The 27,497-nt window shown below is 48.8% G+C and overlaps 1 protein-coding gene and 1 long non-coding RNA gene across 18 annotated transcripts in view; one reads left to right on the forward strand and one right to left on the reverse strand.

Moving 5' to 3' along the window:
- Positions 1-27,497, forward strand: part of ABCC1 (ATP binding cassette subfamily C member 1) — a 192,744-nt gene that overhangs the window by 56,323 nt on the left and 108,924 nt on the right. For 11 of the 17 annotated variants that reach the window (XR_013412351.1, XM_077987128.1, XM_077987126.1 and 8 more), the window contains exons 3-6: positions 1,553-1,678; positions 7,736-7,873; positions 9,749-9,874; positions 27,363-27,424. Coding sequence is in view for 16 of the 17 variants with exons in the window: in XM_077987128.1 (XP_077843254.1) it covers positions 1,553-1,678; positions 7,736-7,873; positions 9,749-9,874; positions 27,363-27,424 (452 nt within the window). In the remaining variant the exon portion in view is untranslated. The remainder of the gene's footprint in view (positions 1-1,552; positions 1,679-7,735; positions 7,874-9,748; positions 9,875-27,362; positions 27,425-27,497) is intronic. The other 6 variants (XM_077987130.1, XM_077987141.1, XM_077987136.1 and 3 more) reach the window with 3 other exon arrangements.
- On the reverse strand, positions 5,664-10,549 carry LOC144338367 (uncharacterized). Its single transcript, XR_013412394.1, has 2 exons — positions 8,646-10,549; positions 5,664-7,391 (listed from the first exon to the last, which is right to left on the reverse strand). It is a non-coding gene; the product is annotated as an uncharacterized LOC144338367 (long non-coding RNA).

Raw genomic sequence — 27,497 nt, forward strand, 5'->3', positions numbered from 1 at the left:
TTTTTAACCTTCCCAAGCCTCAGTTTCCCTGTTTATGCAACATGAATGATAGGATTGTTCTCAAGGCATTACTGGGAGGTTATCAGCTCTTCCCCTCTTACTGAGGCGATCTCCTTTTTATTTAATTAAATATATGTATATAGATTTTTTTTCTGGCCAATTTTTAATTTATTTTTTGTAGAGAGAGGGATCTTGCTGTGTTGCCCAGGCTGGTCTTGAATTGAAACCTGGCCTCAAGCAGTCCTCCTGCCTTGGTCTCCCAAAGTACTTGGATTACAGGTGTGAACCTCCATGCCTGGCCCCTAATTTTTTTTTTTTAAAGTTGACTTTTATTTTGAAATAATTTAAAGCTGCAGGAAAATTGCAATAATAGGCCGGGCGTGGTGGCTTACGCCTGTAATCCCAGCACTTTGGGAAGCCAAGGCGAGCGGATCACTTGAGGCCAGGATTTCGAGACCAGCCAGGCCAACATAGTGCACCCTGTCTCTACGAAAAATATAAAAATGAGCTGGGTGTGGTGGCACATGCCTGTAATCTTAGCTACTTGGGAGGCTGAGGCGAGAGGATCCCTTGAACCTAGGAGGCGGAGGTTGCAGCGAACTGAGATTGTGCCACTGCACTCTAGCCTGTGCAACAGAGCGAGACTCCTTCTAAAAAAAAAAAGTTGCAATAATGATACCAGGAACTGCTGCCTAATTTTCTCTATCTATCACTCATAGTCACTGTTTTTTTGTTTTGTTTTGTTTTGAGATGGTGTTGCTCTGTCATCTAGGCTGGAGTGCAATGGTTTGATCACAGCATACTGCAACCTTGAACTCCTGGCTCAAGCCATCCTGCCTTAGGTTTTTGAGTAGCTAGTAGCTGGGACTGCAGGCATACACCACCATGCCTGGCTAATTTAAAACAATTTTTTGTAGAGACAGGGTCTCGCTTTGTTGCCCAAGCTGTTCTCAAACTCCTGGCTTCCAGTGATCCTCCTGCCTCGGCCTCCCAAAGTACTGATATTACAGGCATGAATCCGGCCTGTGTTCACTGATTTTTTTAACCTTTTGCTACATTTGTTTTATCATGAGCTTTTGCTCTCTCTCTATATATGTGCATGCCATAATTTATTTTTTCTGAATCATTTGAGAATGGATGCACCTTGAGACATATCCCACCCACAGAGGACCCTCAGTAAATACTGGTTGAATGAATGGTTGTCGTGGAGGGCTTTCTTGTGCAGTGTGCCGGGGTTGAAGCTAGAGATGGGCTGTGGGCTGAGCTCTTGAGTGTTCAGGCAGTGGGGAGCATGGTGACCAGACACACAGTCCTGTTGGAGGCAGTGGGGCGGAGCAAGCCAGTTACAGACCGTCACGTGCCAGCCTGGATGCCACCTCACCCTACCGAGGACTTGTCCTCATCCCAGAGAATATGTGCCGTGTCCTAGGACTGTGGCTGATCGCTTGAAGGCTGGCTAGTTCCCCTACCCCTGGGGCTGAGCTGTTTGCGCAGGCCCTGGGGGAGGTTCCAGTGCTGTCTGTTGTAGGACGTGTATGTGCTTCTCTTCCAGGCCTTGGGATTTTTGCTGTGGATCGTCTGCTGGGCAGACCTCTTCTACTCTTTCTGGGAAAGAAGTCGGGGCATATTCCTGGCCCCAGTGTTTCTGGTCAGCCCAACTCTCTTGGGCATCACCATGGTAAGTAGGAGCTGGCTGTGATCCCTGGGCCATCTGCTGGGCTCAGTGGAGACCAAAAGTAGTAACTGGCATTTAGAAATATAAAGATACAGGCTGGGTATGGTGGCCCATGCCTGTAATCCCATCACTGTGGGAGGCTGAGACAGGTGGATCACTTGAGGTCAGGAGTTCAAGACGAGCCTGGCCAACATGGCAAAACCCCATCTTTACTAAAAATACGTACATACATGTATGAGATATTTATGTATATGAGATATATATGTATATGTGAGATATAGATATGTGAGAGAGAGAGATATATATATACACACACACACACATAAAGCCCTTGCTGTAAAAACTCAGAAACCTGGCTTTTCTTGAAAAACTCAAAGATCTCGCAAGAGTAGAATCATAGTTTTTTTGAGGCAGTGATCAGCTGGAACTGGGATACAAATGTAGCCTTTTTTTTTTTTTTTTTTTTTTTTTAAAGGAGATGGGATCTCACTTTCATCCAGGCTGGAGTGCAGGGGCATTATGATGGTTCACTACAGCCTCAAACTTCTGGCCTCAAGCAATCCTCCTACCTCAGCCTTCTGAGTAGTTGGGACTACAGATGTGTGTCACCACGCCCAGCTTATTTTTGGCTAATTTTAAAATTTTTTGTAGAAATGGGATCTCACTGTGTTGTCTAGGCTGGTCTTAAACTCCTGGCCCAAGTGATCCTCCTGTCTGGTCCTCCCAGAACACTGGCATTATAAGCATGAGCCACTGTTCCCAGCCCCAACTGCAGTCTTTGGATGGGGCGTGTGTTGTCCGGTTTGCCACGATCCCCACCACACCTTACTGTCTTCCCTGCCACTGATTCTGAGTGACAGATGCCACCTTTTGTTGTGTTTGCCATACTTTGCTCTTGTACTGGCTACTTTGGTCACTTACATACTAACTGCCGGGGGCCTGAGGGCCTTGAGTTTTTAATATCTAGCGTAGGGGGTGGGTTGCTAAGCTAAACAGGGAACTGCTCTGTCCCAGGGGGATACACAACTTAGTGAGTGAGAGAGACAAGGAAACAACTTTATTAATTACAGCTGACATGTGTGGATCACTTACTATATATGTACCTGGCAGTATTCTTGGTGTTTCATGTGTCTTGAAATTGATTGAATTTTCACAACAACCCTGTGAGATGGGTACTGCTTTGTCCCCATGTTACAGGTGAGGAAACAAGGCACGGAGAAGTTAAGTGTCCTATTCAAGGTCACACTGCTCATCTGCAGCTGAGTCAGGGGTGGGATCCCAGAGGCCATGCTTTTAGCTCCTGCAGCCTGCAGCTTCTGAGCCCCTGATCAGAGAGTTCTCGGAGAGTGTAGCCCTCAAGTATTGTAAAAAGAGGAGGGAGGCTGGGCATGGTGGCTCATGGCTGTAATCCCAGCACTTTGGGAGGCCAAGGTGGGAGAATCACTTGAGGTCGGGAGTTTGAGACCAGTCTAGCCAACATGGCGAAACCCCATCTCTACTAAAAATAAAAAAATTAGCAGGCGTGGTGGCACACGCATGTAGTCCCAGCTACTCAAGAGGCTGAGGCAGGAGAATTGCTTGAACCTGGGAAGCAGAGGCTGCAGTAAGCCGAGATTGCGCCACTGCTCCAGTCTGGGGGACAGAGCGAGACCTCATCTCAAAAAAGAAAAAAAATAAAAAGAAAGAACAAGTTTAAGGCAGGACATTCTGAGCAGGGTGAACAGGTTGTCCAGGGAGGGGTAGAAGGTTAAGGGGAGTATGCAGGCAGGGAGGGCGAGGTGTTCCATGAAGGAACACAGTGTGAAGGTTGAGGGAACAGAGTGGACGTGACAGAGGGGTCAGGAAAGGCAATGTGGAACCAGGTTGCCAAGGACCATGAATCTTTATTTTTCTAAATTAATTTTTAATTTTTTAAATTTTAGAGTCAGAGTCATACTCTGTCGCCCAGGCTGGACTTCCCTGGCATGAGATCACAGCTCACTGTAGGCTTGAACTCCTGGGCTAAAATGATCCTTCTGCCTCAGCCTCCCAAGTAGCTGGGAACATAGACATGTGCCAACATGCCCGGCTAAATTTATTTTTTATTTTCTTTCCTCTATTGGGGGAAACCCTTCCCCCAGTATTCAGTGTGGGTTCTTTTCTATTTCCCTAAGCGTCAGCTGGTCTGAGAAATAAAGGGAAAGAGTACAAGAGAGAGAAATTTTAAAGCTGGGTGTCTGGGGGAGACGTCACACATCGGCAGCTTCCGTGATGCTCCTGAGCTGTAAAACCAGCAAGTTTTTATTAGCGATTTTGAAAAGAGGAGGGAGTATATGAACAGGGTCAGAGAGATCACATGCTTCACAAGGTAATAAAATACCACAAAGCAAATGGAGGCAGGGCAAGATCACAGGACCACAGGACGGGGCAAAATTAAAATTGGTAATGAAGTTTCTGGCACGCATTGTCACTGATAACATCAGGAGACAGGGTTTGAGAGCAGACAACGGGTCTGACCAACCTTTATTAGGCGGGAATTTCCTCATCCTGATAAACTTGGGAGCGCTACAGGAGATCGGGGCTTATTTCATCCCTTTGTCTTTGACCGTAAAAGACAACCACCCCCAAAGCGGCCATTTCGGAGGCCTACCCTCAGGGCGCATTCTCTTTCTCAGGGATGTTCCTTGCTGAGAAAAAGAATTCAGTGATATTTCTCCTTTTGCTTTTGAAAGAAGAGAAACATGGCTCTTTTTCGCCCAGATCACCGGCAGTAAGAGTTTAAAGTTATCTCCCTTGTTCCGTGAACATTGCTGTTACCATGTTCTTTTTTTCAAGGTGCCCAGATTTCATATTGTTCAAGCACACATGCTCTACAAACAATTTGTGCAGTTAACGCAATCATCACAGGGTCCGGAGGTGACGTACATCCTCCTCAGCTTACGAAGATGATGGGATTAAGAGATTAAAGTAAAGACAGGCATAGGAAATCACAAGGTATTGATTGGGGAAGTGATAAGTGTCCATGAAATCTTCACAATTTATGTTCAGAGATTGTAGTAAAGACAGGCATAAGAAATTATAAAAGTAATAATTTGGGGAACTAATAAATGTCCATGAAATCTTCACAATTTGTGTTCTGCCATGGCTTCAGCCGGTCCCTCCATTTGGGGTCCCTGACTTCCTGCAACATTCCCCTGAGATGGAGTTTCGCTCTTGTTGCCCAGGCTGGAGCATAATGGCGCGATCTTGACTTGCCGCAACCTCTGCCTCCTGGGTTCAAGCGATTTTCCTGCCTCAGCCTTCTGAGTAGACGGGATTACAGGCATGCACCACCACACGTGGCTAATTTTGTATTCTTAATAGGGGTGGGATTTCACCATGTTGGCCAGGCTGGTCTCGAACTCGTGACCTCAGGTGATCCACCTTGACCCCGCAAAGTGCTGTGATTACAGGCATGAGCCACCACCCCCGGCCAATTTGTTATTTTTATGGAGACGGGGTCTCCCTATGTTGCCCAGGCTGGCCTCAAACTCTTTGTCTCAAGTGATCTTCCTGTCTGGGCCTCCTAAAGTGCTGGGATGGTGGGTGTGAGCCACCATGCCTGGCCCAGACCATGATTTTTTATAACACGCATAGGTGCTGTCCACTCTCTGCCAGGAACTGTCCTAATTCCTTTATTTATTAACCCTTTTACATTGTATATTAGATAAGCAAACTGTGGTACAGAGAGGAGAAGCACTGGCCCAAGGTCACCTGGTCAGTAAGTGGTAGGGCCAGCTTCCAGTCTAGGCCCCAGTGTGTAGCCTGGCACCTGTGGGGCTCTCTCTGCTTCACGCCTGGCTCTCCTGCTGTGTTTGATTCCCCTTTGTGTCCTCCGAGCCTGGCACTGTGCCTGGCATGCAGTAAGCAACCCATAAATGTATGGAGGGAATGAGAGAGTAAAGGGCTTTGCTTTGTCCTGAATTTGGGTCTTGGGCTCAGCGTTCTGGCAGTGGGGTATTAGAGTGGATTTTTTTTTTTTTTTTTTTTTTTTAATTTCACTATAATAGAGACAAGGTTTCTCCATGTTGCCCAGGCTAGTCTTAAACTCCTGGGCTCAAGTGATCCCCTCACCTTGGCCTCCTAAAGTGGTGGGATTAAGGGCATGAGCCACTGTAACCTGGTCAGCTATTTTTGACTTGAGTAGATCGTCCTCCCTTAACTTTCCTTGTTCCTGGTCTTTTCTTTTTTCTTTGAGGCAGAGTTTTGCTCTTCTTGCCCAGGCTGGTGTGCACTCTTCTTGCCCAGGCTGGTGTGCAATGGCGCGATCTTGGCTCACTGCGACCTCGGCCTCCTGGTTTTAAGAGATTCTCCTGCCTCAGCCTCCCCAGTAACTGGGATTACAGGCACACGCCATCACGCCTGGCTAATTTTTGTATTTTTAGTAGAGACGAGGTTTCACCACGTTGGCCAGGCTGGTCTCAAACTCGACCTCGGGTGATCCACATGCCTCGGCCTCCCAAAGTGGTGGGATTACAGGTGTGAGCCACTATGCCCGGCCGTTCCTGGTCTTTGGATTGTTCATTTATGCCTCTGTCTGTCACCCTGGGGGTGACACGGGGGTGATAGTTGGAGGGCTGGGGCTTTTGACCCCTCAGGCGACTTTGAGCTGGGCTGGCCGAGAGGTGAACCGGCCTGTGAGATTGTCAGCCTGTCTTCGTCCACCTGAGGTCTCTGGGATGGAATGGAGGACAGCTCGCTGTGGATGCATCAGAAACGTTCTGACTACATCTCAGGGAACCAGAATATGCAGGCACTGGGAATATGGGACAGGATGCAGCCAGCACACATTTTTTTTTTTTTTTCTTTGAGATGGAGTCTCACTCTGTCACCCAGGCTGGAATGCAGTGGCGTGATCTCAGCTCACTGTAGCCTCCGCCTTCCAGGTTCAAATGATTCTCCTGCCTCAGCTTCCCAGGTAGCTGGGACTACAGGTGCACGCCACCACGCCTGGATAATTTTTGTATTTTTAGTAGAGAGTTTCACCATGTTGGTCAGGCTGGTCTCAAACTCCTGACCTCAAGTGACCTGCCCGCCTTGGCCTCCCAAAGTGCTGGGATTACAGGTATGAGCCACTGCGCCCGGCTGATTTTTTTTTTTTTAATTTTTTATGCCTACTCTGTACCAGACATTGGAGACACAAGCATATAGTCTAGCTGTGCAAACACATTAAACAGATGATTCCTCAAAAAGGCACAAAGTGTTTAAACGTTGCAGAGTGCTGTGCGAGGGTGAAGGTGGGGAGCTTGGTTTGGTCTGGAGGATAACCGGGCTTCTCTGAGGGAGGGATGGTGGAGCTGAAGCCTGAGAATGAGCAGGTTGTTAAAAAACTGAAGGGTCTGAGGGCAGAGGACCAGTTGGGAAGAATAGCACACAAAGTCCTGGGGGTGACAAGGGAAAACTTGAGAGTTCTGTGTGGCTGGAGCAGAGATGGCCGAGGCGGAGAGCAGGGGCGATGGGGCAGAGGCTGACCCCGGGAAGGTTGAGCATCAGGACAGGTGGGTTTTGTTTTTCATTCCAGGTATTCTGCCTGTTCTTTTAAATAAAGTTTTATTGGCATGAAGGCATGTCCATTCATTTACATCTTGTCTATGGCCACTTTCACACTACAGTGGCAAAGCTGAGTAATTTTGATGTAGAGTCTATGGCCCATGAAGTCCAAAATATTTATTATGTGGTCCATTAAGAAATAGTGTGGCTGGGAGCAATGGCTCACACCTGTAATCCCAGAATCTTGGGAGGCCAAGGCAAGCGGATTACCTGAGGTCAGGAGTTTGAGACCAGCCTGGCCAACATGGTTAAACCCTGTCTTTACTAAAAATACAAAAATTAGCTAGGCATGGTGGCAGGCACCTGTAGTCCCAGCTACTTGGGAGGCTGAGGCGGGAGGGTCACTTGAACCTGGGAGTCAGAGGTTGCAGTGAGCTGAGACTGCGCCACTGCACTCCAGCCTGGGTGACAAGAGTGAAACTCTGTCTCAAAAAAAAAAAAAAAAGAAAAGAAAAATAACCAACAACTCCTGTTGTGTGCTTCTCTCCTTAGCTGCTTGCTACCTTTTTAATTCAGCTGGAGAGGAGGAAGGGAGTTCAGTCCTCAGGGATCATGCTCACTTTCTGGCTGGTAGCCCTACTGTGTGCCCTAGCCATCCTGAGATCGAAAATTATGACTGCCTTAAAAGAGGTAAGTGGCGGTGGTCTCATTCCTCATCTTCCTTCAGTGGCCCCGGGGGGAGAGATGCTGGGTCCCTCTGGCTTGTGTAGGAGTCATGCGTTGCCATGGGAACCAGGGGATGGGTACCACAAGCACCTAGCTTCTCCCTTGGTGACTTCCCTATCCCACCAAATCCTCACCAAGTCAGCCCCAGCTTTTTTTCTAGCACCTTCTTTCCCCAGGGCCCGATTTGTCTTATGTTGCTCCCAGGGGCTCCCATGGGACCTCCAAGGACAGGAGCTGTGGGCAGATGCCAGGCTGGCCCCATCAGTAGGAAACAGCAAGACAGGCGGCTCCAAATGCTGCCAGGCTGGGATGGAGCCGAGCCGGGAACGGTGTTTGCAGAGTGACTGTTCCCCCGGGGGACCCTAGGCTTGTCCTCATGTTACCTTTGTCCCATCAGTTGCTGCTCTGGCTGGAGAAGTTGTTTACATTGGCTGCCGTGAGCTGCTCCTAGGAATTTTGAGGAGTGTGCACTTTTTTTGTTGTTGTTGAGACGGAGTCTCGCTCTGTCGCCAGGCTTAAGTGGGTGATCTCGGCTCACTGCAACTTCCACCTCCTGTGTTCAAGTGATTCTCCTCCCTCAGCCTCCCGAGTAACTGGGACTACAGGCACACGCCACCACGCCCAGCTAATTTTTGTATTTTTAGTAGAGACGGGGTTTCACCATGTTGGCCAGGATGGTCTCGATCACTTGACCTTGTGATCTGCCCACCTCGGCCTCCCAAAGTGTTGGGATTACAGGCGTGAGCCACCGCGCCCGACCTGGAGTGTGTGCTTTTAGAATAACCTGCTGTTCCTGCCATCTTGGAGCTAATTAGAGACTGGCGTGAGGCAAAGGAAGGAAAAGACGCTGAACATTTGACTATTGAGCGCCTACATATTGTCATGAGTGATGGCAGCTGATGCTGATTGAGTTCATGTTTTCAAAGTGCCTCACAGGGGGACTATGTATGTTTCACAAATATTCTTCCTGACCTCTTGCAGTGACTTGGACAGAATTTCTCAGCCTCAGCACTAATCGACATTTTAGATACAACATTCTTGGTTGTAGGGGCTATCCTGTGCTTTGTAGACATTTAGGGGTGTCCCTGGCTTCCCCTGACTGGGTGCCGTAATACTCCCAAGTTACAACAAACAAGATGTCCCCTCACACTGCCACATGTTTCCTGGGAGGCAGAATCACCCCTGGTTAAGAACCATAGGTGATTTATAGGTGGGGAAACTGAGGCACAGAGTGGTTCAATAAGTTGACAAGATCCCACAGCTAGTATGGGAGAGCCAGGCCTTGATACAGCTCCGTTTCACTCCCAAGCCCTGTCTTCCTCCCGTCAGGCAGCGGTGAGCAGTGAGACTACTTGTGATGGAACCAGCTTTCTGCCACTACATCCTGGGGGGAGCTGGGAGCCCATGGGGAGTCTGCAATGGCCCTGCAGCTGAGCGGGTGCACCTTCCATGGTGCTGTCTGCCCTCTGGGTTTCTGCCACCTGCTCTCAGAAAGTGATCTTTTTTTTTTTTTTTGAGATGGAGTCTGGCTTTGTCACACAGGCTCGAGTGCAGTGGCACGACATCGGCTCACTGCAGCCTCCGCCTCCTGGGTTCAAGTGATTCTCCTGTCTCAGCCTCCTGAGTAGCTGGGATTACAGTCACCTGCCATCACGCCTGGCTAATTGTTGTATTTTTAGTAGAGACGGGCTTTCACCATGTTGACCAGGCTGGTCTCCAACTCTTGACCTCAGGTGATCCGCCTGTCTCGGCCTCCGAAAGTGCTAGGATTACAGGCGTGAGCCACCGCACACAGCCCCACAATGTGATCTTTTTCCTCCTTCCTTCCCTACCATGCAGGACGTCCAGGTGGACCTGTTTCGTGACATCACTTTCTACGTCTACTTTTCCCTCGTACTCATTCAGCTCGTCTTGTCCTGTTTCTCAGATCGTTCACCCCTGTTCTCGGAAACCATCCACGACCCTGTAAGTGTGACCACAGACAAGTATGTGTGTCTGCATGTGTGCATGTGTGTGTGAGTGTGAGAGAGAAACATGACACGCTACCAGCTAACATTTCTTAGATCCATCCAGGATCTCATTCCAGCCTCCCTCAACCCCTGATACAGGGAATATCGTCCCGCCTACTTTACAGATGGAAAAACTGAGGCTTAGATGTGACTAGGGGAGCTGAAGGAGAGAATCTACTTTGTTGTTGATGAACTACTGTGTCTTGCAGGCCTGTAGGTTTCTCACTTGGCATGGTGATTATGGAAAGTGTGAGCAGATAATTACAAATCAGGTATTTTTTATGAATTCTAGTTGTCCAGATCCAGATGTTCTGGAAAAGTGAGAAGTTGTGACAGGTTAGGCCTATAATCCCACAGGGCAGAGCTGAGGAGTTGCTGGAGTCCCCACCACTCCCTATTGTATTATACTGGCTTGCTTTCTGCACTTGTAGCAGGTGCCTGGCCCCTGAGGGATTTGAGTTTGAGACCCTTGGTCTGTTTTGTCAGTTTCAGAGAAATTCTGTAAATATGGAAACTTATCAGTGAGGAGTGTGGAGATGGCCACCCCTTCTGCTAGTAAAACAAAAGGGAACACTTTATTCTTTTCCCTTAATTTTTTTCTTTCTTCTTTTTTTGAGACAGGATTTTGCTCTGTTGTCCAGGCTGGAGTGCAGTGGTGTGATCTCGGCTTACTATAGCCTTGACCTACTGGGCTCACACAATCCTCCTACCTCAGCTTTCTGAATAGCTGGAATTACAGGCACGCACCACCATGCCTGGCTAATTTTTTTCTTTCTTCAACTTTTAAGTTCCAGGGTACATGTATAGGACATGCAGGTTTGTTACATAGGTAAATGTGTGCCGTGGTGATTTGCTGCACAGATCAACCCATCATCTAGGAATCAAGCCCAGGATCCATTAGCTATTCTTCGTGATGCTCTCCCGCCACCTGCTCCCCAACTTGGCTTACTTTTAATTACTTAATTAATAATTAAAGATGGGGAGATGGGGTCTTACTATGTTGTCCAGGCTGGTCTCAAACCCCTGGGCTCAATTGATCTTCTCGCCTTGGCCTCTCAAATTGCTGGGATTACATGCGTGAGTCACCACGCCTGGCCTATTCTTTATTATTTTTTTTTTTTAACAGAGATGGGATCTTGCTGTGTTGCCCGGGCTCATGTGCAGCTTTTGATAAGAGATCTGGGAAGGCCTGCCCAGAAAACTGCATGTGAGCAGAGACCTACAGGGGTGAGGGAGTGGGTGGAGCAAATACCTAGAGGAAGGCGGAGGGGAGTAAGTGCGAGGGCCCTGGGGTGGGGAGGTGTGGAGGAAACAGCAGGAAAAAGCCAGCACAGCAGGAGAAGACTAAGAGACGGTGGGTGCCTGAGAGGTGGGACAGTCCCCTTGTGAGCCAGATGAGCTGTTTGGGTTTTATTGTGAGTGTGGCAGGGAGACCTTGGAGCACCTATTTAATGCTGATTCATGGCTAGTCAGCTGGTAATGGTCAGACTGCAGTGGGAGCACTTTTCACCTCTGTGGTTCTGTTGGGTTTGGCCTGAACCTCTGTGAGGGACAGAGGCTCGCCTTGTGGGTGATAAAAGGGCTTGGTGGGCATCAGTATGGAGGAGGAGGTTGACGATAACCAAGAGATTTTAGAAACCTATGTCCCAGGCCAGGCGTGGTGGCTCACACCCATAATCTCAGCACTTTGGGAATCCGAGGCAGGCAAATGATTTGAGTTCAGGAGTTCGAGACCAGCCTAGCCAACGTGGTGAAACGCCATCTCTGCTAAAAATACAAAAATTAGCCAGGCGTGGTGGTGCACGCTTGTATTCCCAGCACTTTGAGAGGCCAAGGCGAGAGGATCGATTGAGCCCAGGGGTTTGAGACCAGCCTGGGCAACATAGTAAGACCCCATCTCCCCATCTTTAATTATTAATTAAGTAATTAAAAGTAAGCCAAGTTGGGGAACAGGTGGCAGGAGAGCATCAGGAAGAATAATTCAGTCGGGAGGCTGAGGCAGCAGAATCACTTGACCCTGGGAGGCGGAGGTTGCAGTGAGTGGAGAACACACCACTGTACTCCAACCTGGGTGACAGAGTGAGACTCTGTCTCAAAAAAAAAAAAAAAAAAAAATGCATGTCTACTGTATGTTCTGAGGAGTCCCGTATTGGTATTTCCTTGCCCAAAGAGGAGCTGGGTTGGAGAAATGAGCAAGTGAGCACGGCTGTGTATGTGTTCCTGTGCATCTGTGTGTACCTGTGTGTATGCATGCATGTGCATGCTGGTGTGACTCTGTAGTCACAGGCATGTATATGCGTGTATGTGCTTATATGTGAATGTGTGCTTGTGTGCTTAAGTTCATGTGTGTGTCTGAGTATGTGTGTATGTGTGTCTTTGTGTTGTGTGTGCTTGCATATGTATAAAGTTCACAAAGGCAATGATCATACCTGGGTCACTTCATTTTGGATCCCTGGCTGGTGCCTGACACAGAAGAGAGGAAGGGGCTTATGAGTCAGTGGTTGTTGTGTGTATTATGTATCAGTGTGTGTGAGTGTGTGGCAGCTGAGTGTCCCCGTTTGTCAAATGTTGGGCTATTCTTTTTTTTTCTTTTTTTGAGATGGATTCTTGCTCTTGTTGCCCAGGCTGGAATGCAGTGGCACGACCTCGGCCTACTGCAACCCTGCCTCCTGGGTTCAAGCAATTCTTCTGCTTCAACCTCCTGAGTGACTGAGGTTATAGGTGCCCGCCACCACGCTCGACTAATTTTTATATATATATATATATATTTTTTTTTTTAAGTCGGAGTCTTACTCTGTCGCTCAGGCTGGAGTGCAGTGGCGCGATCTCAGCTCACTGCAAGTTCCGCCTCACGGGTTCACGCCGTTCTCCTGCCTCAGCCTCCCGAGTAGCTGGCACTACAGGCTCCTGCCACCACGCCTGGCTAATTTTAAAAATATTTTTAGTAGGGACGGGGTTTCACTGTGTTAGCCAGGATGGTCTCAATCTCCTGACCTCGTGATCCGCCCGCCTCGGCCTCCCAAAGTGCTGGGATTACAGGCGTGAGCCACCATGTCCAGCCAATTTTTGTATTTTTAGTAGAGATGAGGCTTCACCACCTTGGCCAGGCTGGTCTCAAACTCCTGAACTCAGGTGATCCACCAGCCTCAGCCTCCCAAAGTGTTGGGATTACAGGGGTGAGCCACTGCACCTGGCCGAGCCGTTCTTTAGAACTGGGATTTATACAAAACAAATCATACCTTACCTGGGTGGCCGCAGACCTTGGATTGCGGAGAGTAAACCGAGTCTGGTTGGGGCTGCCTGGCTAGCTAGCGTGGGGATCACCTGACCCATCAGGCTTCCTCTGGGAGCCTGGGAAGAACTCTCTTGCCATGGATGGTTCTGGAAGCTTTTTGAAGGAGGGACTTTCTGATTTCTGATCTCCCTTGGGAATCTGGATAAATTCTCTTTCACTTCTCCCCTGGGCGTATGTGTAGTAGGGTGACTCACAGAGCTGACTTGGACCTTTTTTTGTGCTTTCTGCATTCCTGGGATTCTGGCAGCCTGGGCCTGGGATCTGCTCTGCCACCCTGGGTGGCATGAAGCTCTCAGCTCTGGCGGCTAAAAGGCTGCATTGTTGGGGGGCTGGGACACCCTGACTCTTCTCCCCAGTCATTGTTTTCTGTCTCTGTCTCATCTCCCCCGGCTCCCCCTGTGTCATTGCTGGTCCTCCAAGATGGTGGAAGACACTGTTGTTTGTCTCTTTGGAGTCTCGCTCTGTCGCCAAGGCTGTAGTGCAATGGCATGATCTTGGCTCTGCAGCCTCTGCCTCCCAGGTTCAAGCGATTCTCCTGCCTCAGCCTCCTGAGTAGCTGGGACTACAGGCACGTGCCACCATGCCCAGCTAGTTTTTGTATTTTTAGCAGAGATGGGGTTTCACCACGTTGGCCAGGATGGTCTTGATCTCCTAACTTCAAGTGATCTGCCCACTTTGGCCTCCTAAAGTGCTGGGATTACAGGCTTGAGCCACTGTGCCCGGCCGTGGTCTGCCTCTTGTGCAGCGAGATCCAGCAGGGTGTCAAATGTGGGTGTGCAGGCTGCTGCATTTCTGACATTTGTGCACGTGTCCAGGAGAGAACACTTTGATTGGCTGACACTCTCTGTCCAGGAAGCCTGAACTTCCCTTTGGGTTCCTGTTCAGGAACCCCATGGGGGTGCCATTTACCTTTTTGCAGATTAGAGTTTAGACCAGGAGTTAGCCAGTAGCCCACGGGCCAAATCTGGGCTGCTCCCTGTTTTTGTAAATAAAGTTTTATTGGAACACAGCCACTCGCATTCATCACATAGTGTCTACAGGTGCCTGGAGCTGCAACAGTAGAGTTGTGTCGTTGCCACAGAGACTGTAGCACCCACAAAGTCTAAGATACCTACCGTCTTTACAAAGGAAGTTTGTCCACCCCTGGTCTCAGCATTTCTTTAGCTCTGATGACTTGTTAACTTCCTTTTTGTCCCCTTTCCAATTTCAGGCATTCTTTCTTCCTATGCAAGGCAAGGACGGGAATCGACATTTATTAGATGCCTGCTGTGTACTAACTAGCACTATGCTAAGTTCTTTTTTTTTTTTTTTTTTTTTTTTTTGAGACGGAGTCTCTCTCTGTCGCCCAGGCTGGAGTGCAGTGGCCAGATCTCAGCTCACTGCAAGCTCCGCCTCCCGGGTTCACGCCATTCTCCTGCCTCAGCCTCCCAAGTAGCTGGGACTACAGGCGCCCGCCACCTCGCCCGGCTAGTTTTTTGTACTTTTTAGTAGAGACGGGGTTTCACCGTATTAACCAGGATGGTCTCGATCTCCTGACTTCGTGATCCGCCCGTCTCGGCCTCCCAAAGTGCTGGGATTACAGGCTTGAGCCACCGCGCCCGGCTGCTAAGTTCTTTATATGCATGTCTCACTTAACTCTCACAGCAGTCCTGGTGAACTTGGTACTATTTTTCTCATTTTACAGAGAAACTGAATCGCAGACATAAGTGCCTTGCTCGATGTGAGTAGTAGAGCAGGGATTCAGACTCATGATGGGCTGTTCTGCACAATCACGTCACTTCTCTTGGTTGTAACTGCTGAGCGGCAGGGTCTTGGCTAAATAATGGCTTTGTGTTAGGCTAGAAGCTTCACATGGCAGTATCCACCTTGTAACCTCAGTGCCTAAGACACAGCCTGGCACACGGTGGGCCTTTAGTGGTAATTTATTGTCGTGTTATATGGGGAGGTGCTCAGTACATGTGGCACATTATCTTATGTCTTGCATAAGGGTGAGGTGTGCATGGGGCCTCACGGGACATCAGATTAAGCTGCTTCTCTGCCTTCACTCTGTTCTAGTATTACCAGGAAGAAAGAGGAAGGGGACTGATGTATGCACTGATGTTCTGAAGGCCTGGCATGGTGTCAAGAGCTTTATTTTCTTTTTTAAAATGTTGCCTTTTGGGTGGTTAAATATATGTAACCTGAGATTCGCCATTTTAACCATTTTAAGTGTGCAATTCAGTGATGCTAAGAGTTTTTAAAAATCTTGTTCAAGGCCGGGTGCGGTGGTTTACACCTATAAACCCAGCACTTTGGGAGGCCGAGGTAGGTGGATTACTTGAGGCCAGGAGTTAGAGACCAGTCTGACCAACATGGTGAAACCCTGTCTCTACTAAAAATACAAAAATTAGCTGGGTGTGGTATTGTGCATCTGTGATCCCCGCTATGTGGGAGGCCAAGGCAGGATAATTGCTTGAACCTGGGAGGCGGAGGTTGCAGTGAGCCGAGATTGCTCCAGTCTGGGCAACAGACTGAGACCCTGTCTCAAACAAACAACGAACAAACAAAATAACCACATAACTACCTAGCAACATAGCTTAGCAATTGAGATGGGGGCATAGAAGGGTAGGAACCAGGTCCTGTGAGAATCAGCTAGACTCGTGGCTTTGGGCTCAGTGCTCTTCCTTTGGGGACCACAGCAGCCCCTTCTTGAAAACGGGTTGCAACTCGATTAGTTGTTGGCTGCACCTCCTCTCTCTGCCCCAGACCTGAGCCCTGTGATCTGAGGAGGAGGACAACGAGACACGCTCTTTGCTTGTCTTCCTGTCACTCTCAGGGATTGAATCACAGTGGAGCCAGGACGACAGGGAGAGTCCAGGCTTGCCGCTCTCCCATCCTCAGAGCAGCAGCAGGCCATCCATCAGCTGTTGCCTGTCCTCAGAGTGATCAACCAAGGCCCGGGGCAGCTGGGGTCAGGCGGGGCCTGGGTGGGAGCTGGTGGGGCTGGCTGCTTCAGGCCGCTTCGTGCTGAGTCACTGAGTCGGCCAATCCTCCCCAGCTGGCCCTGCTCCCACTCCATGACTCAGATGTCTATTTCGGCCCTGACTGCTCAGTGGGGCTCCTCCCATCTTCCTCCTGGCTCTGGGACTGCCAAGGCTTTTGGGAGCCCGGGCAGGGCTGATCAAGACTGCTAGGGCTCTAGCCCGTCCCCAGTCTCCTGCCTTTTATCTCACTGGCACTGAGTCTGTGGTTTAGGTTTGAGGGAGGAGGGTCTTGTAGATAAGGGGATCAGGGCCAAAGCAGATTATATATTAGGTCTCAACTGAAAACTGGGGGTCCTTGGACCAGTTGCAGCAGCTCGATATCCCCCAGCTTGCTAGAAATGCTGGGTCTCAGGCCCCATCCCAGACCTACCAAGTCAAAATCATTTTAACAAGATATCCAGGTGGTTCAGGGTTGCAAATCACTGGTTTGGAATGTTCAGTGAATGCTGCTCAACTTATTTGCGGTAAGAGGTTTTTTCATTCCTGTCTGTACAATATGTAATATTTTCCCGCCAGCATTTTACTATGAACATTTTTAAACCTACAGAAAAGTTGAAAGAATTCTACAGTGAGCAGTCATATACTTGGTACCTAGAACCACAGTTAACATTTCGCTAAACTTGCTTTGTCATATATCTGTCTAACCAGATAGCTAATCAGCGAGCCAACCAGCTAGTTTTGTTTTGTTTTTTTTTTTTGTTTTTGAGGCTGGGACTCACTCTGTCTCGCAGACTAGAGTGCAGTGGTGCGATCACAACTCACCGCAGCCTCCAACTCCTGGGCTCAAATGATCCTCCCGCTTCTGCCTCCCAAGTAGCTTGAGCACTGCAGGTGCACACCACTGTGTTTGGCTGATTTTTAAATTTTATATAGGCATGAAGGGCTCCCTGTGTTGCCCGGTCTGGTCTTGAACTCTTGGCCTCAAAAAATCCTCCCACCTCAGCCTCCCAAAGTACCGGGGTTACAGGTCTGAGCCACTGAACCTAGTTTTTTTTTGATACCCGAAACTTATTTTGAAATATATTAGTATTCTGTCACGCAGTCACTTCCAAGCAAATCATTAGCTGGAGTTCAATATCTGTTTACAGTTTGGAGTTTTTTTGTTTAAAATTTACATACAGTGAAATTGCCAATCTCAAGTTAGCGTTTGATGAGTCTTGGTAAAGGAATACCTTAAACCCCTGTCAAGATACAGAACATTACAAAGACCCCAGGAAGTTCCCTTGTGCCCCTTCCTGATCAGTCTCCGTCCCCACCCACCAAGGCCTGATCTTAGACCGTTGATTCAAGCGTTGAAACTCCATTTTCTTTCCTTTTCTGCATCATGCTGTCAGTCATTTAATAATCAGGTGTTGTGCCAGGTGCTGAGCTAGAAAGAAACAGACCTTGACCACTGCCCTGGAGGAGAAATGGAAGGTGGGTGGCAGGCAGCTAAACCAACAACTACAGGATGGACAGTGGGGGCTCTGAGGGAAGGAAGTGCTAGGAGTTGTAGGGGCTGGGAGAGTGGTCCCTAACTCAGCCTGGGGCTCCAGGGCTAGCATCAAGGGAGGGGAGGGGGTGCTCAAGTCTAAGGAATGAGAGGCTCCGGCCAGGTGAATATGGTTGGAGGTGGAGGGGTGGGAGGGTGCTCCTGGTAGAGCAACCGGCATATGCAAAGGTCCGGTTGAGGGAGCTTGTGGGTGTTTGGGAATCGCTTGGAATTCGGCTTGGCTAGGCTGGGTGCGGTGTGGCTCGTGCCTGTGATCCCAGCACTTTGGGAGGCTGAGGCAGGCGGATCACCTGAGACAAGGAGCTCGAGACCAACCTGGCCAACATGGTGAAACCCTGTCTCTACTGAAAATACAAAAATTAGCTGGGTGTGGTGTTGCATGTCTGTAATCCCAACTCCTCGGGAGGCTCAGGCAGGAGAATCACTTGAACCTGGGAGGCGGAGGTTGCAGTGAGCTGCGATTCCGCCACTATACTCCAGTCTGGGCGACAGAGCAAGACTCCATCTCGAAAGAAAGAAAAAGAAAAGAATACTGCTTGGCTAGATTGAAAGGGCTAGGATATAGTGAAAAGAGAGGCAAGAGCCAGGGAGCATCAGAGATCAAGGGTGCAGTTATGTGTCACAATAAGGACGTGGAATTTTTTTTTTTTTGAGATAGAGTCTCACTCTGTCACCGAGGTTGGAGTGCGGTGGCGCCTTCTCAGCTCACTGTACCCTCCACCTCCCGGGCTCAAACGATCCTCTCACCTCAGCCTCCCGAGTAGCTGGGACCATAGTTGCGTGCCACCACGCTCAAGTACCTTTTTCTATTTTTGGTAGAGATGGGGTTTCTATATGTTACCCAGGCTGGTCTTGAACTCCTCAGCTCAAGTGATGCCCCGTCTGGCCTCCCAAGATGCTAGGATTACAGCGGTGGGTGAACTACCACGTCCAGCCAGGACTTGGAATTTTAACCCTACTGTGGTGGGAGCTGAGGAAAGGTTTTTCACCAGTGGAATGACACACTCAGGTTGGACAGGTTTTGGAAGATCCTCAGACTGAAAGGAAGAGGATACACTGGACATGGGGGTGGGGTTGGTGGCACTTAAAAAGCCTTTGCAGGCACCCAGGCAGGTAGAGAGGGAGGCTGAGCCGGGATATTCACCTGTGCCCACTACAGCATCAAAAGCCAGAAAAAGGGCCAGGGCGGTGGCTCACACATGTAGTCCTGGCACTTTGGGAGGCTTAGGAGAGGAAGATTTCTTGAGGCCAAGAGTTTAAGACCAATCTGGTCAACATAGTGAGGCCCTGTCTCTTGAAACAACAACAAAAAAAAACCCAGACAAGTTCATGGGCAAAGGGCATGGGAAAAGATTCCGACGTGTGCTCCAGTAGAGGAAACGGAGGTCCTGGACAGGGAGGCATTTTGCACAGTTGGTAAGCAACAGTGCAAACAAATCACCAATGTTTACGTGATACTGGCAAATCTCTTATTGCTGGACATTTAGACTCCATCTAATAAGGATAACAGCTGGGTGCACTGTATTATTTAGTCCTCACAGCAGGGCAGGAAGATCAGTCTTCCTACTTCACAGACGAAGACACCGAGAGTCAGAGTGGTGATGTGTCAGGAACCCTCCCACTGGGTTCTCACGCTTGAAACACTGATTGCTGGTCCCCACCCCCACAGTTTCTGATACAGTAGGTCTGGGTGGGGCCCAGGCATCTGTGGTTCCCAGCAAGTTCCCAGGTGCCGCCGATGCTGCTGATGGAGCTGTGTTTGAGGACCACTGCTCTGAGCCGTATTGCTGTTGCACGCATTCCCTCCTGCTGGGCGCAGGGCTTGTGGGGGGCACTTTGGCAGTACAGAGCAGAGGTAACCAGCAGAAAACCCATCAGAACTAAAACCCGAGAGAGTTTCCAACAAACAGGCCAGCATGCTGGAAGAACCAGACAAGGTCCTCAGACTATCCTGCGCTCCAAGAATCAGTGCCTGGGGCTGCTGTACCTAACTGGTTCAAACCACAGCGTTTCTGGCCAGCCTATGTGGTACCAAACGTAGATGTCAATATGGTGGATGCCAAAGAACACATCACTCTGTTAGGATGAATCAGGCTTTTCCTCCCTCCGCCTTCAGCCAGGACTTCTCTGAATTGTTTTCATTTCGAATGAAGGAGGGACCAGTTGACAAGCTGCTTTCATGCTGTCTGGGACAGGAGTTGCTGTATTTCAGTGTCTGAGACTGGGAAACCCCCTGGAGGTGGCTCTGTCTTTTGTCCCTAGTGTATGACGTCAAACGATTCTCCTTGGTTTGGGTTACATGAGATGCTCCCTGGATTATGATCCAGTGTCCCATGGGTTTTTTTCCTCCTTTTTGATTGTCATTCCTTGACCTGCTTCAGAAGTTCGTTGTCTTTGTCATCAAGGCCTTCCACGTCAGATAGAGGCTGTTTCCAGGCCGGGCGCAGTGGCTCATGCCTGTAATCCCAGAACTTGGGGAGGCTGAGGTGGGTGGATCGCTTGAGGTCAGGAGTTGGAGACCAGCCTGGCCAACATGGTAAAACCCCATCTCTACTACAAATGCAAACATTAGCCGGGCATGGTGGCGTGCACCTGTAATCCCAGCTATGCGACAGGATGAGGCAGGAGAATCGCTTCAGTCTGGGAAGCGGAGGCTGCAGTGAGCTGAGAATGCACCATTGCACTCCAGCCTGGGCAACAAGAGTGAAACCGTCTCAAAAAAAAAAAGGGGCTATTTCCTTTTTTTTTTTTTGGCCAGTGAAGGGGAGGACCCTGTGTTGGCCTCTGTATCTGTAACTTGAGATAATCTGAAAATCTGTGTTTATATCTATAGAAGAGAGGCTGCTTGAGGAGAAGAATTTGACAAAGCTCTTTGAGTGTGCAAATTAGAAACTGCAATGCTGGGCGCGGTGGCTCAAGCCTGTAATCCCAGCACTTTGTGAGGCCGAGGCAGGCAGATCAGTTGAGGTCAAAAGTTCGAGACCAGCCTGGCCAACATGGCGAAACCCCGTCTCTACCAAAAAATACAAAAATGAGCCGGTTGTGGTGGCACGTGCCTATAATCCCAGCTACTCATGAGGCTGAGGCAGGAGATTTGCTTGAACCTGGGAGGTGGAGGTTGAGCCGAGATCGGGCTACTGCACTCCAGCCTGGGCGACAGAGTGAGATTCAGTCTCAAAACACAAAAAACAAAAACCTCTGCAGTGTTCCGTCTGTCAGTGTCCTTGTTGCATTTGCAGGGCAGGTTTTCTACCAGTGGCTGGGGACTCAGTTTTACTGGGCTGAGGGAAGGTTAGGATTCGAGGGTCTTGTTAAGCTGGACATGGGCTGCATTTCAAGCCTCCCCTGGCCGTCTCTGTCCTGCGTGTTGATGCCAAGGCTGAAGAAGACTGGATTTGCAGACAAAAGACTGTCATTTGAGGCCTGATTTCACCCCTTAATCACTGTGTCTTAGCATGTTGTGGGGATTGAGGTAGGCAGAGGTTAGCCAACCTTTTCTGGAAAGGGCTGACTGATAAATACTTTAGACTTTGTATCCCATACAGTGTCTGTGGCAACCCCTAACTCTGCTGTGTAGCTCAAAAGCTGCCATATTCATTTATAATATGTAAATGAATGGGTGTGACTGTTCCAATAAAACTTTATTCATAAATAGCTGGCCTGTGGGCCATAGATGCTTCTGATATATAAAGCATCTGATACAGTGGTGTATTGTGAACCCACTGGGTTTTTTCCCCCCAGACACTTCAGCTTTATTGGTGTATATTGACAAATAAAAATGGAATATGGGTTGGGTGTGGTGGTTCATGCCTGTAATCCCAGGACTTTGAGAGGCCGAGGCAGGTGGATCACTAGAGCTCAGGAGTTCGAGACTAGCTCGAGCAATAGAGTGAAATCCTGTCTCTACAAAAAATACAAAAATTAGCTGGGTGTTATGGTGTGCGCCTGTAGTCCCAGCTCCTTGGGGGGCTGAGGTGGGAGGATCACTTGAACCTGGGAGGTCAAGGCTGCAGTGAGCTTTGAATACACCACCGTGCTCCAGCCTGGGTTACAGAGTGAGGCCCTGTCTCAAAAACAAAAAGGAATATATTTAAGGTGTACAGTTTGATGTTTCCATATACCAGAGGCTACTGTCACTGCTTCTATTATTATTACTGCTGCTGCTCATATTACTCTTTCTTGAGCTGTTACTCTGTGCCAGGCACTATTCTAAGTACTTAACATGTTTGATCTCATTTAATCTTCACCACCAAGGAAGTGACCCGAGATCCCACAGCTAGGAAATGGGACAGCTGGGATTGAGCCACGCCAGCTAGCCCCGTGCTGTGCACTGCTTCACACAGAAGCTGCCCCTCCACCCCCACCGCCGCCTTTTTCCTTTGTTCCCTTGTTATTAGCCGGCCCTTCCCAGAAAAGGTTGGTAAACCTCTGCCTATCTCAACCCTGACACCATGCTGAGAACAGTGATTGAGGGGTGAAATCAGGCCTCAAATGACCTTTTGCTTTTGTGGCAGTTCTCACTGGTTGTAATTCTGATTGTAATTATATATTTATTTGCACCGTGGTTTGCTTACTGTCCATCTCCCCCAGGGCGGGGGGCTGAATGGGGCAGGGGCTTTGCTGTCTCGTTCACAGCTCAGTCCGCAGCACTTCACCCACATCCTGGCCTTATAAGCAAGTCCTGCCCAAGAAATAAATGAATCATTGACAGCCATGCCCCACCCCTTCCTGCTCTCTTTGCACCTCCGTCTTTCACAGTGGATAGGGCTTGGGCTGCAGGTGAAATGGATTTGCAATTCCCAGATAACCTACCCCACCAACTGGGAGTGGGCAGGAAGGCGTCAGCTCTTCCGGATGAAAAACCAGCCTACAATGCAGCGTTTCTACTCAGCCTACAAAGTAAACACCATTACCTCCACGCCTTAGGTCGGAGAAATTCCGCTTTACGACACAGTCCCATGGGCCTCATGTCACTTGTCCCTCCTGGCAGTCCTGTGGGTAGGTCGAGCAAGCAGTAGGACAAATGACTCCCATTTTTCAGATGTAAAAACTGAGGTTTGGAGGTGAAGGGACTTGCCCAAGGTCATCAGCTAGAATATAGCAGTGTTGGGATTAGAACCCAGGCCTGTCCGGGTCCACGGTCTGATCTGAACTCTGCTTCGGTTGGTCTGGAATGTAGTCCATGCACCCGCTGTATCTGATGACCTTATTAAAAATCTGTGGCTGTCGGGGTCCTCCCCCTAGAGATGCTGATTTAGTTGGTCTGGGGTGGGGCCTTAGGCCCTTGCACTTCACAGACTCCTCAGGTGATTCCAGTGAACCGGAGGCCTGGGAACTTCACCCCTCTGAGACCCAGAGTGGAGCCTGATCCTTAGCCCTGGCTGTGTATTTGAATCACTGGAGGAGCTTTTTAGCCTTTTATGATGGAAACATAAAGTAGACAGCATAGGATAATGCACTACCAAGAGCTCTTTTTCTTTTTATTTATTTTTGAGATAGTGTCTCACTGTTACCCAGGCTGGAGTGTGATGGCACAATCTCAGCTCGCTATAACCTCTGCCTCCCAGGTTCAAGCCATTCTTGCGCCTCAGCCTCTCGAGTAGCTGAGACTACAGGCACGGCCAATTTTTATATTTTTTGTAGAGACGGGGTCTTGCCATGTTGCTCAGGCTGGTCTTGAACTCCTGAACTCAAAGGAATTCTCCCATCTCAGCCTGCCAAAGTGCTGAGATTACACATGTGAGCCACTGCGCCCAGCTGCCATGAGCTCTTTACCATGCATTGCATAGGTGAACATTTTAGTATGTATCTCCGAAGGACATGGATTTTTTTGTTGTTTATTTTTAATGACTTTTTATTTCGCAGTAGTTTGGCTCTCAAACAGTTACAAAAATAGCAGAGTTCCTGATGTCCATTATTCAACTTTCTCTAATGATAACATCTAAAAGATAAAGATTTTTAAAACTGTAACTGTTGGGCTGCATGTGATGGCTCATGCCTGTTATTCCAGCTCTTTGGGAAGCTGAGGCAGGAAGATCACTTCAGCCCAGGAGTTTGAGACCAGCCTGATCAATAAAGCCAGACCTTGTCTTGACAAAAAACATATATATGTGATCTTTAATAATAATTAATATCAAATATTCTAGTAATCCATTGTGGTTGCACAGTGGTTCATTCTTATATGATTATTCATGTTTTAGCTGGGAATTTTTTTTTTTTTTTGAGATGGAGTCTCGCTCTGTCGCCCAGGCTGGAGTGCAGTGGCCAGGTCTCAGCTCACTGCAAGCTCCGCCTCCCGGGTTTACGCCATTCTCCTGCCTCAGCCTCCCAAATAGCTGGGACTACAGGCGCCCGCTGCCTCGCCCGGCTAATTTTTTTGTGTTTTTTTAGTAGAGACGGGGTTTCACCGTGTTAGCCAGGATGGTCTCGATCTCCTGACCTCGTGATCCGCCCGTCTCGGCCTCCCAAAGTGCTGGGATTAAAGGCTTGAGCCACCGCGCCCGGCCTTGCTGGGATTTTTTTATGGAAAAGAGCTTCCCCTTCATTTTTTTGATCACTGATCACTCTGTAGTGATGGAATAAATGACTGTTTTCCTCGGGGAAGCCGCCTCTGACCCTGGTGAACCAAATGAGTACCTTTGGGAAAGGTGGAGAAAATACTTGTTTTTTTCCGGTTTTTCTGTTTTTGAACAATGACCTGGTTCACTGGCAACATCAGATGTTTCTCTTTATTCCCAGCGTCAATATGAAACTTATGTATATAAACATATGTGGTAAGGCAGGGCACGGTGGCTCAAGCCTGTAATCCCACCACTTTGGGAGGCCAAGGTGGGCAGATCACTTGAGTCAGGAGTTCGAGACCAGCCTGTTCGCCAACATGATGAAACCCCATCTCTACTTAAAATACAAACATTAGCCCAGTGTGGTAGCTCACGCTTGTAATCCCAGCTACTTGGGAGGCCGAGGCAGGAGAATCACTTGAACCCAGGGGGCAGAGGTTGCAGTGAGCCAAGATCATGTCACTGGACTCCAGCCTGGGCGACAGAGCGAGACTCCCATCTCAAAAAACAAAACAAAAAAACCATGCGTGATATGTTTTAGCCCGTTGTACTTACTCTTCTTGTCAAAGCTCAAATTGTCCCTGTCTTAGCCTGCATTGGCTCTTCTGCTTGGCTCTTGAAGCTTTTAACAATCCTGTTCATGCTTAGTTTCCTTGTTGTCTGGTGTAACAAGATGTTCTTGGCTTACCTTGCTTATTTCCTGCCCAGCCACTTTTCCAAGAAAAATCTGGAAGTTTGAAACAAAAAGCTTCAGTGCCCCAGTCTCACCCCAAACAAACTTAATCAGAATCCCTGGTGCGGGTAAGGCCCGGATACAGTATTTTTTATATTTTTTGAAATTTTTTTTTTTTTGAGACAGGGTCCCTAGGCTGGAGTGCAGTGGCACGATCTCAGCTCACTGCATCCTCTGCCTTGTGGGTTCAAGCAGTTCTGCCTCAGCCTCCCGAGTAGCTGGGATTACAGGCGTGAGCCACCACATCCAGCTAATTTTTTGTATTTTTGGTAGAGACGGGGTTTCACCATATTGCCTAGGCTGGTCTCGAACTCCTGACCTCAAGTAATCTGCCCACCTTGGCCTCTCAAAGTGCTGAGATTACAGGCGTGAGCCACCACACCCAGCCAGGATACAGTATTTTTTAAAAAGCACTCCCAGCCTTGAATGGAAAAACCACTTGAGGAGAGTATGCCGCCTTATCTGGCTCTGTAAAGACGTTAGAGCCGCACAAGGCTGGAACTTTGAGTGGAGTCCTTGGCTAAAGCTTTCATTACTGCGTGGTGACCTCTCTTCCCTCTGCTGCTAAGTCTTGTGTTTCAGAATTGAGACCCGGATGCATCCATGTTGAAAGCCAGAGTTTGTCATCCCAGGACCTCTGTGTTGGTCCCTTTCCTTGCCTGCGTGTTGTTGACTTGGGGCTCATCTTCATACCTGTGGGAAATAAGTTATTCGATTGCTTGCTGAGAATCTCTCGGTACTTCCCATTGCCCTTAGAATGAAGACCAAAATGTGTGGCCTGCAGTGTAGACTGTGCACAGCTTCCAGTGTAGACTGCTGAGGCCCCTTCTTGGTTCCTGGAGTCCGCCATGCTTACTTCTGCCACCCGGCCTTTGCACACACTGCTGTCTGCTGGGAATGCGTTGCCTTTCCTTATTACTTAGTTCTCCTCTACTCACCCTTCAGGTGCCAGCTTGACTGTCTTCCTCGGGGGAGCCTTCTCTGACCTTGGTACACCAGATCAGCCCCCATGCACTTACTTTGTCTCGTTGGTAATACTTCTTTCCCTTCAGGATGCACATCGAGGCCCAGAAGTTGTAGTTTTGCATTAGTTCATGTGATCATTTGAAGCGTGTCTCTCTCTGGAGCCTGACTCTTTGGGGCTCACATCCTGACTCCACCACTGTTAGCTGTGGGACCCTGAACGTATCTTTTCGTCTCTGGTCCCCAGTTTTTAGATTTAATTTTACTTTTATTTTGAGATAGTCTTGCTCTGTTGCCAGGCTGGAGTGCAGTGGCACAATCTTGGCTGACTGCAGCCTCCGCCTCCTGGGTTCAAGTGATTCTCCTGCCTCAGCCTCCCAAATAGCTGGGACTACAGGCACCCACCACCACACCCAGCTAATTTTTGTATTTTTAGGAGAGACGGGGGTTTCACCATGTTGGCTAGGATGGTCTCGATCTCTTGACCTCACGATCTGCCCACCTCGGCCTCCCAAAGTGCTGGGATTACAGGCCCAGTTTCTTTTGACTGCAAAACAGGGGTGATATAATTACTTTCATCTATCTTGTGAGGTGAGGATGAAGATTAAATAAGGTAGTTTGTGTAAAGCACTTAGAACAGAGCCAGCTATTAATAGTAGAGAATCTTGGCAGGTATTACTGATGATTGCTGCAGTAGACCACAAGCTCCATACAGGCAGGGGTCATTTCTGTTTGTTTAGATTTGTATGCAGGGTGCTTGGCACGAGGGTAGTGCTCGGAAAATACTTGTTGGATGAATGAAGGAATGAAGTGGAGATAATAGTAATACCATGTTTATAGAATTCCATGAGGATATAAAATAATGCAATTATATAAGCTCTTGGTAGAGCATCTAGCACAGAGTAGGTGGTCAATAAATATTCAGTGACCAAATGAGTAAAGTGGGGACAATAGTAACACCCACTCATGAGGTTGCTGTGGGGATACAAGGCAACCCTGTAGTACCTTGTAGAATGCCTAGCACATAGTAGGTGCTCCAGAAAATATTTGTTGAATGAATGAGTGAAGTAGGGATGACGTTAACACCAGCTCCTAGGGTTGTTACGGGGATACAAGATAAGGCAGGTCTGTAGCATGTTGTATTATGGTTGCACACAGTAGACACTCTGTTGATTGAAACTGGAGGAGCTGCCATGAGTTTCTTTTTGCTGGGGATTAGGAGAGGATCCTTTTGGGGTGCAGAATGGTGTGGAGCTGACGCTGGTCCTCTGGAAGGAAGAGTGAGCAGCTGACTACCCCTTGCTAAGCTCTGACCTGGATGAAAAGTTGAATCGTTCCTTTCCCTGTTCCTTCCAAACCTGTGCTTTCTTTCCACTAGAATCCTTGCCCGGAGTCCAGCGCCTCCTTCCTGTCCAGGATCACCTTCTGGTGGATCACAGGGTAAGACTGGGCCCCCCAGACCTCAGGGAGGTGGTGGGGAATGAATGAATGAACGAATGAATGAACATGAACA

This window comes from Macaca mulatta, chromosome 20, assembly GCF_049350105.2.
Source record: "Macaca mulatta isolate MMU2019108-1 chromosome 20, T2T-MMU8v2.0, whole genome shotgun sequence".
Classification (NCBI taxonomy): domain Eukaryota; kingdom Metazoa; phylum Chordata; class Mammalia; order Primates; family Cercopithecidae; genus Macaca; species Macaca mulatta.